The following is a 13,632-nucleotide window of genomic DNA, read 5'->3' as shown; positions in this document are numbered from 1 at the left end:
TCTGCATAATTACTGAAGGCCATTCACTTGTGGATTAATGAATTTAAGCGTCGTCGGTCAAGCACCAAAGATGAAGCACACTCCGGTCGGCCAACTGAGTTCACCACAAAGTGGTGACAAAACACATTATATGGTAATACAAGACCGCCGAATAAAAATTCGTAAGACTGCTGAGACTTCAGGCATCTCCACTGAGCGAGAGCATTAACTCCTGCACGGAGAATTGGCTTTGAAGAAGTTGCATGGGAGGGGGATGCCGTGATTGCTCGAAATCGACCAACAGCACATCCGGCACAACATTTCAACACAATAGCTCGCGGTGTTTAATAGCAATCCGCGGGACTTTTTGTGGTGATATGTTGCTGTTAATAAAACTTGGATCCATCATCACACAACAAAATCAATACGGCAGTCAAAAGAATGTACAAAGGCTGGTGAAGGTAAAATCCATTTTGTCAGCTGGTGAAGTGATGGTCACTGTTTTTGTGGGGTTCCCAAGAAATAATCCTCATTGATTACTTAGAAAGAGGGTGGGGGTGGGGGGCACAACCATGATTGGAACCTACTATGCTTGATTGTTGGATCGTTTGAAACTTGTGTTGGTTGAAAAACGACCAAGGTAGGCGTGTACTCTTTTACCAGGATAATACAGTATCCCCCACATCGATAATAATGGCGAAAGTGCATGAATTTGGCTTTGAATTGATTCCTCATCCACCATTTCCATCAGACATGGCCGCAAGTGACTTCTTCCTGTTCCCTAACTTGAAACTTTGATGAAAATCTCTTTCCAACAAGCCAGCAGAGGACGTGATAGTTGCAGTCAACGAGTATTTTCTGAGTCTGACAGATGAAACAGCTCGACGATCGTTGGAACAAATGTATAATCCCTCTAAGGAGACTGTCGGGAAGTAAAGTGGATTGTTAACGAAACATTTTTCTGGCTGTTTTTACCAGACTTATCAAACCACCCTTTATGTGCAAAAGATAAACAGCAGATGGGCACACATACGTCTTCCCACTGACGGACGAATCATCCTATCCGACCAAAGGTTTGGGGTCTTGTGGCGGTGATATCTGTCAGCAGCAGCGTAGCTGAATACAATAACGGGCCCATTCCGCATTTCGGCAGAGGTTAACTGTGCACCAGGAAAGAGCGATGCTGGAGAAGCAGTGACAAAGGCCGCTTCCCGGACCAAAAAGGTGCACCTGGTGTGTAGAAAGCACTCCAGCCGGAGCGTCATTTTAGAGCAGCTCAGATCGGCTTCTAGCACGCGGGTCAGCTCACACCAACAGCCGGTACGGCACGCTATTCCCGCACAGCACACCCCCAAGCAGCAGTAGTTGGCCTTCCAGTGTCGTGCAAAAAATGACATTCGGTTACGTTCTCTGTGTAGGATATGGAAGGCCTGGAGATCTGAGTGCAAGCACTCCCTTGTCATATTATAGAAGCACATAAGAACTATAGCCAAAATATATATTCTGTACCACGAAAGGTCCCGGAAAGCACCTGACACAGAGCCACACGGCTGACATAACGAAGGTCCGATCGTACATGAGTAGCTTTAAGACTTTTTAAGTAGTAAGTTTTCCCGCATGGTGACTGTTCATCGGAGATCCAATGTGTCGTCCAGGAGAGCCCCAGGCAACTATGATATTACCGCTCTTGTTATCTATATACATAATACTGTGGCCGACTAAGAGCTCACCTCTAAAGGAGACCGCGTACCAAACGCTTGTGCGATCTATTCATGAGTGCTGATAGGGTTTGGAAACCCATAAAAATGGTTCAAATGGCTCTGAACACTATCGAACTTAACATCTGAGGTCATCAGTCCCCTAGAACTTAGAACTACTTAAACCTAACTAACCACATCCGAGGTGCACTGTCTTCGACATGATAGTGAAGTGGGAATGTGATGGGACACGTACAGCACAAAAGCGTACAGGCTGACCTCGTCTGTTGGCTGACAGGCACTGCCGACAGTTAAAGAGGGTCGTAATGTGTAATAAACAGACATCTATCCAGACCATCACACACGAATTCCAAACTGCATCAGGATCCACTGCAAGTACTATGGCAGTTAGGCGGGAAGTGAGAAAATTTGGTCTGCATGGTCGAGAGGATGCTCATAAGTCACAAATCACGCCGTTAAATGCCAAACGACGCCTTAGTGTAAGGAGAGTAAACATTGGAAGATTGAAGAGTGGAAAAACGTTGTGTGGAGTGACGAATCACGGTACACAATGTGGCGATCCGATGGCAGGGTGTGGGAATAACAAATGCCCGGTGAAGGTCGTCTACCATCGTGTGTAGTGTCAGCAGTAAAACTCGGAGGCGGTAGTGTTATGGTGTGATCGGGTTTTTCATGGAGGGGTCTTGCACCCCTTGTTGTTTTTGCGTGGCACTATCACAGCACAGGCCTACATTGAAGTTTTAAGCTCCTTCTTGGTTACCACTTTTGAAGATCAATTCGGGGATGGCGATTGCATCTTTCAACACCATCTAGCACCTCTTCATAAAGCACGGCCTGTGGAGGAGTGATTACAAGACAGTAACATCCCTGCAATGGACTGGGCTGCACTTAGTCTGACCTGAATCCTATAGAACATCTATGGGATGTTTTGGAACTCCGACTTCGTGCCAGGCCTCACCGACCGACATCGATACCTCTCCTCAGTGCAGCATTATGTGAAGAATAGGCTGCCATTCCCCAAGAAATCTTCAGCACCTGATTGAACGTATGCCTGCAAGAGTGGAAGATGTAATCAAGGCTAAGGGTGGGCCAAACCATATTGAATTCCAGCATTACCTATGGAAGAAGCCATGAACTTTTTCAGCCAGATGTCACATAGTGTATGTAGATCACTCTTTATTCCTGTGGACCGATGATGAGCAACGTAGTGTCAATAAAATGAACTACTATAACCTTAATTTTTACCGCTTTTGCAAGACGGTGATGAGAGCGAAGATACATGTTTCCTATAGGTACTATTTTTTTTAACAATGCGACTGGACTTTGTGTTTTTCTGTGTTTCATGGTTCAGCAAATGATTCGACCAAGCTAAGTTCATCCGATTCAAATCGCGAACGATCCGCGGAGCTGGCCGTTGGATGAATGCGAAGGGCGACTCCTCAATCCAAAGTTGACTTCAGAAGGCTGCGATATTGTTGTATATAGAACTTAAATTGTTAATACAACTTATTTTCTCTGTAGTTAAGATCCATTATTTTCAGCAAACGTGAACTTGATATTTGCGTGTACACATATACCACAGATTGGGATACAAGAGCAGAGCGTACATGTTTTAAGTTTGAAAGAAATATCGAAGTAACACACTGGCAGAGAGAACAAAAAAGAGCGCTGCAGTTAACAAGCATGCCAAAGTTCCAAATCGATCCTGGAGAAAAGTGGAGACTGAATCTTTCAGTCAATTAGAGTGAAGAATCCATTACAGGATAACCAATGGATTACGAATAACGATTACCAAAAATCACTTCTTTGGCTGTAGAGTTACTCTTTTGAAGCGAAAAAGCCTTAATAGAACTCCTGAGGGGAAAGCAGCTGCAGTTATTTAAATATGAACTTGTATATCCAAGGGATATGAATAACAATTTTTAATGAGATCAGAGAGGACATAATGCGGATTACCGCTGAAGACAGCTCAATAATGTTATTTGATACCATAAATAGATGAGTGAGTATCAAACACTGATATCAAATGTCACTCAATCCACGACGCAAAGCAGTACGAAGCTGCGCTAGCGCCAATGCTTCATGGGACTGCTGAATTTAAATACATCACATGAGGACATCGTCCCAAAAGAAGAAGCAGTGCGCCGCAGATACAACGCACATGAGACTTCTGTAGCTTCCAGCAACAGGTAATTACTGCCGACGGGCAGCGGGTATTTCAAGGAGGGAACAGCTCCCCCCCCCCTCCCCCCCCCCCCCCCACACACACACCCACACACACACGCACACAATCAATCTGAAATATTCTCTGAGACATTGATAAACCGACTCGTATCTTCAGCATTTCATGTAATGAACAAGGTGTTTTTATCTGCAATCTCAACTCCAAAGGTTACTAGCACCAGATTACACATTTGGCCGAAGGTAGCAAGAATGTGTTACCCTCTCATATGAGATCAAGACGTAACCTGAACCGAACGAACTGTATGAAGTTCAATAATGGATTTACCAAAAGATCAGCACATATCCCAGACCAGCGAAAATCTCAAGCACAGTCTACATTAAGTATTTTTATTGTAACGGCAGAATTAGCCATCTTCGTCTAAAATTTACGTTTGGTACAAATTTACGTTTGGTACGTACAGTGTGCGAAGTTCAAATGGCCTTGTGCACCTTTCGTTGATATGCCTAATACAATAGAACTTTAATAGGGGAAGAAACAAACTCAGCGCTTTGTAAGACATGGTAAGTATTAATTTGAATATTCTCCTTAATAACTAGTTTTTATTTCGTTCCTTCGAAGTTTTAAAATCAGTCATCTTCTGAAATTGTTTTTGAACTTTGCGCGCTTTATGCTGTAAACTCAGATATATGGAGGGGATCGTGGCTATCACCGGCACCAGCTGATGCTTTTCTGAACTGACCGGACAAAAAGTTATGTCCCCAAAAGACACAACACTAACTCGAGTATCGCCGCTTCTAGCCTTCACAAATGGCCTCAATCCGACCAAGTCCCCAAGTTTCTTTAGGTGTGACATGTGCAGCTGAAGCCACTCACTGATGACTAGATCCCGTACAAATAACCAAATCGTGACTCGTCGGACCACTCCATGCCTCCAGTCAGATACTGGCAAATTTCTGCGTTGTTTGGCCTATTGCAACGTGAGGGTCTGTATGCTGCTTTAAGCAACGACCTTTTGCTAGTTACCCGACTCCAAAATCCCACTGCATGCAGTTCCCTTCGCAATATCCGCTCGAATACTGGTGGAGATGGACCCGCATTCACTGTTACCAACAATTTTTGTCGGTTTTGAAACCGATTGTCACTGACAAGATGGGGCACTCGTCTCCGTATCTGCCCGTTAGGAACTGTTCGAGGCCAGCACTTTTATGCCGTTTTTCATAGTTGCGAATGGTACACCGTTCCTTGTACACACACTGGACAACTGTCGTTCATACACCCACAAATCAGTCAGCTTCATTTGCGACGCGGTCATGAGCACGCCCGTAACACAACACTCCATTCTGTCATGAATTCGTGCCGACCCCCTCCTGCGCTGATACCGTTCACCCGACTGGTACAAACACGACACTTCACTGTCATAACTAATGTCATGGATGGAGGGTTACATGACTGCCAATTCTGTATCATCTACAGCGTTCCAAATTGACCAATGTGCAATTTTCAGCGGATGACTATTATTTTGACCAGTTGGCTTACACGACTCTAATTCCTTGCAGCACGTAACATACGTTCCATATCAACAGACTTATTGGTTGATTAGAACTGTCGACATAATGATATTAAGGAAGGCTGGGTGAAATACTGTGTAAATGGAAGTAGTATTTTTTTCACGTATGACAGACAGTTACCTTTTTCACTTATCGCAGGCAGCCACTGCGCAAAGTGCATTTTTCTCACGTGGTCATCAACTACTCACCTGAAACATAAAACAAATAACCCAATCACATACATGAAATTGAACGCAACTTAAAAAAGGCCACAGTACACTATAATTTACAATGTTAAAAACAGATCAAAATGCGTTGTCAAGAAACATTTTAATTATTTTTGTTCTAAAATATAACAAGGTTGCAGACTGGTTATTACCATCAGTTTCCTATACCATTTATGAGTCCTGTGGAGGAGACATCGATCATTCGTGAAAGACAAAAGAAGCTTTGAGCCTCAACGGAATTGTAAAAAGTATGTTAAGGCTTTATGAGCGCTGATGTAATCCATATTCCCTTGTGAAATTGGCTTGTTCTTCTGAAAATGAAGACTTTGTAGTCCTACTCGCAAATGTAAATTCACCTAAAGTTTCTACGTTCAATAATGTATGAAATACAGTCTTGTGAAACTGGATGAACCTTTCTGGAACAACCAGACTGATGATGCTTATCCTTACTGTAAAATATACCAGAGACATAGTATTGTTGGATTATGCCAATTTTAAATGTACATTCATAAAAGTTTTGCACAAAGCTTAATGCTTCACAGTATGTGATGACATTGGCACGCTTAGCTGACCAATGCGACTGTATTGAGTTTCCCGTAAAATGATAGAATTACCGAAACTTATCGTAATCAGTAAATCCGTACCTAAATGTTAAGACAAGACGAATCAGTCCCAAAAACAGACTCACCCTTATCACTGTCGGAATCACTTTAAAACACTGGCACCTTGCGCATGTCTACAGGTCTAATCTTATAACTGTCACTCGAATCCTCGCCAGAGTCATTCAACAGACACCCGGCTCTTCGTTTTCTACGAACATCTAAATAATCATCGTCAAAAAACCTTCTGAATTATTTCAGATTCGTTCACTTCCTTCTGTTTTCTGAATAGGGCCGTCTCTAAAAGCAGGAGCACCGTCAAGACGAAAATAGTACTATTTAATATATAAAATACAATAAAAATTCGAAATAAGCGAAATAGGACAATCAAGTTTGATACATTGGCTATAAGTGTGAAGACTTAAACAGACGAAGTAGTTAAAATATGTCACAGCAGATGGCATCTATAGAGAAGGCGTAGGAAACGCGAGATTTTTCGAGAAACGTCCGTAGCGGATGGCGCGAAACACGAGTAAACTCGGGATCCGTCCGCAAGGTGATAAGTATATGGAAGACAATGCGCATCACTTAAACAAAACCATATCACAACGTGAAGATTTGTAGGGGATACTGTAGTGTGTCCATATAGATGTGGTTTTCGTAAGTATGTTGATACGTCTACAGCTATAGTCTGTAAGGTACCTTACGGTGCTTGGCGAAGAGTAATTTGTGTACCACTGTCATTTCCCCCTCTCCTGTTCCAGTCGCGAGTTGTTCCCGGGACGACGATTGTCGGTAAGCCTCCATGTGAGTTCGAATCTCTAACGTTATCTTCATGGTCTTTCCGCGAGACGTACGCTGGTAGAAGCAATATATTTATACTAGCAGAAGTACAGCTGTGAGTACCGGGCGTGAGTCGTGCTTCGGTAGCTCAGATGGTAGAGCACTTGCCCGCGAAAGGCAAAGGTCCCGAGTTCGAGTCTCGGTCGGGCACACAGTTTTAATCTGCCAGGAAGTTTCATATCAGCGCACACTCCGCTGCAGAGTGAAAATCTCATTCTGGAAATATATTTGTTTGCCGATCTAGGAACATACGCTCTCGAAACTGTAACAATAATCCACACCGTGATGCAGATTGCCTCTCTTGCAGCGTCTGCCACTGGAGTTGGTTGATCATCTCTGTAATGCTTTCGTGGTTACTAAATGAACCTATAACGTAATGCTCAGCTCCTCTTTGTATTTTCTCTGTTTCCTCTATCAGTCCGATCTGGCACAGAGTCCACACTGATGAGCAACATTCACGTTTTGGTATAATAAGTGTTTTGTACGCAACTTCCTTTGTTGATAGACTAAATTTCCAGAGGACTCTCCCACTGAATGTCAGCAGCCCAAGTACACAAAAGTTCGAAAAATTGTCACAGGTCTCATGAGAGCAAACACAAATTTCCCCAAAATCGTACGCGAAAGGGAAGGTGGTGGATATTTTAAACGGGAGCAGGGGAGACACTTTTATAAACGGTAATATATTTGTAATTAATCGTCACAACAAAACACGAACAGCGAGTAAAAGGGAGCCGAATGCAAAATATGCAAATATTTGAACGGCAAAGCTGTGTATATTTCGACGCGTTATTAAAATTGAGTAACTGCAAAAAACAACGAGAAAAAAGTGCGCAAAAAGCAAGCGTTACCGTCACCGGCTGATGTTTTAATTATTCGGGACGGGTGGCCGCGGCGTGGGGCGGTGAGGGAGGGGTCGCCGAGCAGCGCCGCCGCGCCGGCGGAAACAAAAGCGCTGCGCCGGCCGGCGTCGGCTTTTTACGGCGTCTTCGGCCCGCCTTAAGTAAATTTGATTAAGAAGAGAGCTCTGCAGCCCGAAATCCCTCCGCCGGTCGGCGCGATCGGGCGGAGGCGCTTTGATGTCGAGTGTTCGTAAGAAGTGTAATTATATAAGGCCGTCTCCTTAACGGCGCGGATGCGCACGCTACCGCCAGTAACGAAATTTATGGCAAAGGCAGCGGGGGACGAGATGCGTGCCTTCACTTCTTCGGGGGCACAGAGGGCGCCTATCGGATTGTGCGGAAAGACATTCTGGTACGCTGAGAGCTTCATAGGAGGAGCCGCTGTTCAGCAAGTGGCTATGTTCCTATCTTATTCGTCAATATACTTTATGCTTCGCAATTTTCCGACGTAAGGTGCCCACAAACATTACTGCAGGCTTGACACGTATGAATATACAAGCGTACTTGACACCTTTTTTGTACATGCGTTTTAACCATTCATGAGGTTCCGCTTAAGGCTTGAACGATTTTCTATTATTCAAGCTTTCAGAGGCGTCTATGCTTTAGCGTGTGTACCAAGTATGTCGATGCTTGCATAAGCAAAGTTATTTTCGTAGCGGCAGCACGCCAAGACATCTTATACCAGTCGTAATCCATTCGACGATTATATGTCATCAGGTGCTACAGCTGTTTATGGAGCAAAACTGAAAGCACGGTTATGACAGACTTAAGTGTAATGCAGATATGATTTGCTGCTGTCATATACCCATCAGCTGACAATAAAAAGGATGGTGTCTCTAAGAAGTCTAAATCTTTCAGAAAATCAAAGCCTCAAAACAAATTGTAATAGAAAAGTGAAACAATGGAGAAGAGTTGGAAGCACGTGACGCCATTTTACATCCATTCTGTGGTGAAAAATCACAATATTGCTGTCAATCTTTATTCTTCTATTACAGCTTCTCTCACAGCTATATCTCGCCTTTCAATGCAGCAAGGAGTTACGAGTGACATAATTATACTACTCTCGTGGATTTATCTTCAATTCACTAAAGTAACGCGGGAGTTAGTTATTAGTTTCGTTAGCCACTCTTAAGATCAAATATCACGTTTCCTCTTTCGCCACTCTAACATTTTTTGTTTTGTTTTTTTGTTTTCTGCAAGTTCAAACGTGAACAAGCAAGCTTGAGTTGTGTGGGTCGAAGTCGATCGATGAAAGTTTGCGCAAAATGCTACTACAAGCGTCAAGCTTGTAGTCCTTCGAAAGGAATAATGTTATTTTTACTAGGTGTTGCATACGCAATGCACGACCAATGCGTCGTAGAGGTTATGATAAAGAAATAACTGCATGATCACGAGTTTATATCCTGCTGGGGGAAGAAACGAAGTTTAACCTGCAAGTCTGCAGATAGTGTCAGATTTCGATATAGGTAAATATAATTTAAGACTTCTCGCAGATGACGGGTTTGTGAAGACGTATCATCAGTGAAAAATTTGTCAGACATAGACAATTTTTTTCACGGTGCATAGATTAAGTAATCTGAGCTTAACAGACAGAAATGAGAAATTATATACATCGTCAAATATAAAAATGCGGTCCATTTAGACTAAAGGTTAGGTTACATTAGGGCAGTAAATGATATACTGGCTCCACTAAACGAAAAGTACATGAACATGCGTTCACACACGGTTTATTAGGTGATCAAGTGTCGACTGAGGTGGGTTGTCAATTGAAATATGGTTCGGTGACCGAAGAGCGAATCAAGCAATTCATCTTGCAGCAAAGCTTGTCCTGGATGCTGATTAAAAATGAAACGAAAATGGGTACCAAAATAAATTACTCTAAGAAAATTGCATGGGGCATATAATGGGACATTTCACACTCCACAAGCATTCTTGTTCTAAATAAAATAATGACAGAATAAACGGGAAAAAATTTTGGGTCGTGATCCATGAAAAGCAGAGAACACCTGCGTGGTGAGCAGTTGTTAAAAGCTACTGACACAAGGAGAGCCTATAAACGTTAACAAAACCAACAATTTTAACGGTTTAGTGAATACATATTTCGAGTATCACAGTTTTATCCTCTTTAACAGTTAGGTTCAAATAAGTTACTTAGTGAAGGCATGGTTCTACAGAGAACGAGATGGGTTCCTCTGAGAGAACAAGGTTAGTTAAACAGAGAAGGCTTGCAAAGGCCACTCTCGCACTCTTAGACAGTTGTTTTGCAGACTAAAGACCGTGTCAGTATTGTAAAGTGTTAAAATCAATCTGAATTCGCGTCATTTTCCTTAAGTTATCTCAAGGTCGGCTGGAAATTGAAGACGAGTCCTCGTATCATTGTAAGGGCAGCTTTGAATTAGTGAATTCAATGGAGTCGCAGGAATCCTCTATAAAGAGTTTAAAGAAGAGGCACATTCAGCTACCACAGCCTATAGAATCGAATCCATCAGCACCTGCTACCAACTTACCTAATTTCTTAAGTGGTCGTCCTACAGAAATGTCTTTGAGTTTCATTATAAATAACAAATCAACTGAAGGCTTACAAAACTTTAATTACCTCAACTGTACTTCGCGAGGCGAACAGCAAGGGATCTACTGAAACATGTGCTTGTCACATCTGGAAATCTATCAATTGCTTGGAGACTTATTATGTAGAGGTATGACAATCTAAAAATAGCTACAGCCAGACATGCAGAGGCATTGCTGGATTTAACTGCAGTCGGCCTTGGCTCAGCCACCGATTACAGGTAATTAACTAATCATGTGTGTAGCCATCTGAAGGCCTTAAGCCTTAACCATGACGTCCTAATACACGAAGTCATTCTTTCTGAAGCAATTCTGGCTGGTTTGAGTGGGAGGTAAAATGTGTGGGCCCACATTCACCACTCTGAATCATCTTATGAATTGTTTGGAAACAAAATGTCAAGCTGTCGGATTGGTTCAGTTCCGCAATAGCACGTAAGATGATCTGCAAGGCATTTATAGTGCCATAAGTTAAATGAAGCGTGTGGGAAAGGCGCTGCTGGCTTACACTGAAAGAAAAGAAAATTGAAAATTTTGTAACCTACATCACTCTCTCGCCAAATGCAAGGGATTTCAAGCCATAGGTATTAAGCGAAAGGCTCCGGCTTGCATGATCTGTAATGGAAGGCACACTACATTGCTCCACAAATCAGCTGACCCAAGGTTTAGTCAGACTGATGCCTCTAGAAGGGCACTCCTAGACATAGTGAGCCAATGATGCTTTATATCGATGGACGGCATAGAAACAAACAAAATAAGAAAACAGCCATTCCCAGTGTAGCTTTGCCACTTCTGTGCCACAAACTTATAGGGCCGAGGTGTCTTCCAAGCTTAATGATACTCGCATTATAACCACTTATGCTGTTGTGGTCGGTGTTCAAAGCGAGTTACGGAAGTACATAGGCGCAATACGTTGGAACATTCGGTTTGGTCTGCCTCTTGCAGATCCGGAATTCTGTAAGCCTGCCATAACTGATATGATTCTAACGTCAGGTATTTCCTTCTATACCGTAAGTATGGGAAGACTAGTGTCAAATCATTTCACACTGATTAGCCTAAAAATTGACTATATTTTTGTCCGGTAGAATCCCTCCACCTCCACGAAAGGCTGTGTGCAAGCAAAATAAATCTTGAGAGGCACACATTCAGCGACATACCGCTCGTTATGGAAACCTGAGACTTCTACGCCAGTTTGGTGAATCAAGACAAGGCTCTGGATGACAATACAACATCTCAAATTTAAGGGACAACCCTCTTTGTGCCTATCCTGAACCCCCTCTATCCTTGAGATTCCCGCCAATAGGTTGCACAGGTACAAAAACTGCATCACTCATTTTGGAAGAGGTGGTCCACTGAGTATCTACATTAGCTCATGGGAACGCAACAAATGGACATCGGAAGCAGCACGGTAAACAAGGATAACTTGCCTACATTGGTGTGGAGGCGAAGTGTCGTCGAGCAACTGTTTCCCGGTCCTGGTGTGTGTGTGTGTGTGTGTGTGTGTGTGTGTGTGTGTGTGTGTGTGTGTGTGTGTGTGTGTGTGTGTGATGGTATACGACAATAGCCTATCGCCAAACTATTATTTATACCCTTTACAGCAACAAGTCATAACACACAATGTCAGCTTGCGACGCTGTAAATATTTTCGTGTGGATTGACTGTTGCAGTCTTAATTCTTAACTGTCATATTGCCTGCAAGAACATTGTTTCTTACTTTTTGTGTCCCAAATGTCCGTACATTTCATGTCCCTTATGCAGTGTGACAGTGATATTTTTTATGTCTTGTATGTTAGTAGCTTTCAAGTGTCATATGCAGTGTGCCAGTAGTATCTTCTTGTTTCTGTGTATCCGAAATGTTGGAGTATTTCATTTGTATGTGCCCTGATACTTTCGCGTAGTGATATTCGGTTGTTCGATTGTTTTCTTTGTTTCTACATCTACATGACTACTCTGCAATTCACATTTAAGTGCTTGGCAGAGGGTTCATCGAACCACAATCATACTATCTTTCTACTATTCCACTCCCGAACAGCGAGCGGGAAAAACGAACACCTAAACCTTTCTGTTCGAGCTCTGATTTCTCTTATTTTATTTTGATGATCATTCCTATCTATGTAGGTTGGGCTCAACAACATATTTTCTCATTCGGAAGAGAAAGTTGGTGACTGAAATTTCGTAAAAAGGTCTCGCCGCGACGAAAAACGTCTATGCTGTAATGACTTCCATCCCAACTCGTGTATCATATCTGCCACACTCTCTATCCTATAACGCGATAATACAAAACGAGCTGCCCTTTTTTGCACCCTTTCGATGTCCTCCGTCAATCCCACCTGGTAAGGATTCCACACCGTGAAGCAATATTCTAACAGAGGACGAACGAGTGTAGTGTAAGCTGTCTCTTTAGTGGACTTGTTGCATCTTCTAAGTGTCCTGCCAATTAAACGCAACCTTTGGCTCGCCTTCCCGACAATATTATCTATGTGGTCCTTCCAACTGAAGTTGTTCGTAATTTTAACACCCAGGTACTTAGTTGAATTGACAGCCTTGAGAATTGTACTATTTATCGAGTAATCGAATTCCAACGGATTTCTTTTGGAACTCATGTGGATCATCTCACACTTTTCGTTATTTAGCGTCAACTGCCACCTGACACACCATACAGCAATCTTTTCTAAATCGCTTTGCAGCTGATACTGGTCTTCGGATGACCTTACTAGACGGTAAATTACAGCATCATCTGCGAACAGTCTAAGAGAACTGCTCAGATTGTCACCCAGGTCATTTATATAGATCAGGAACAGCAGAGGTCCCAGGACGCTTCCCTGGGGAACACCTGATATCACTTCAGTTTTACTCGATGATTTGCCGTCTATTACTACGAACTGCGACCTTCCTGACAGGAAATCACGAATCCAATCGCTCCGCAGCTTGATTAGAAGTCGCTTGTGAGGAACGGTGTCAAAAGCTTTCCGGAAATCTAGAAATACGGAATCAACTTGAGATCCCCTGTCGATAGTGGCCATTACTTCGTGTGAATAAAGAGCTAGCTGCGTTGCACAAGAGCGATGTTTTC

The 13,632-nt window shown here is 42.9% G+C and overlaps 1 protein-coding gene across 8 annotated transcripts in view; it reads right to left on the bottom strand.

Annotated features, from left to right (window-relative positions):
• LOC126281832 (transcriptional enhancer factor TEF-1) overlaps nt 1-13,632 on the bottom strand; it is an 824,099-nt gene that overhangs the window by 520,661 nt on the left and 289,806 nt on the right. The window contains exon 1 of one of the 8 annotated variants that reach the window (XM_049981070.1): nt 5,571-5,625. The exons of the other annotated variants lie outside the window; for them this stretch is intronic. Within the exon in view, the coding sequence (XP_049837027.1) occupies nt 5,571-5,610 (40 nt within the window). The 5' untranslated portion in view covers nt 5,611-5,625. Of the gene's footprint in view, nt 1-5,570; nt 5,626-13,632 lie in introns of those variants that run through there. 8 annotated transcript variants of the gene reach the window in all.

Source organism: Schistocerca gregaria, chromosome 7 (genome assembly GCF_023897955.1).
Source record: "Schistocerca gregaria isolate iqSchGreg1 chromosome 7, iqSchGreg1.2, whole genome shotgun sequence".
NCBI lineage: Eukaryota > Metazoa > Arthropoda > Insecta > Orthoptera > Acrididae > Schistocerca > Schistocerca gregaria.
Note: the sequence above shows the minus strand (reverse complement) of the source record. Positions and strands in the feature narration are given on the sequence as shown.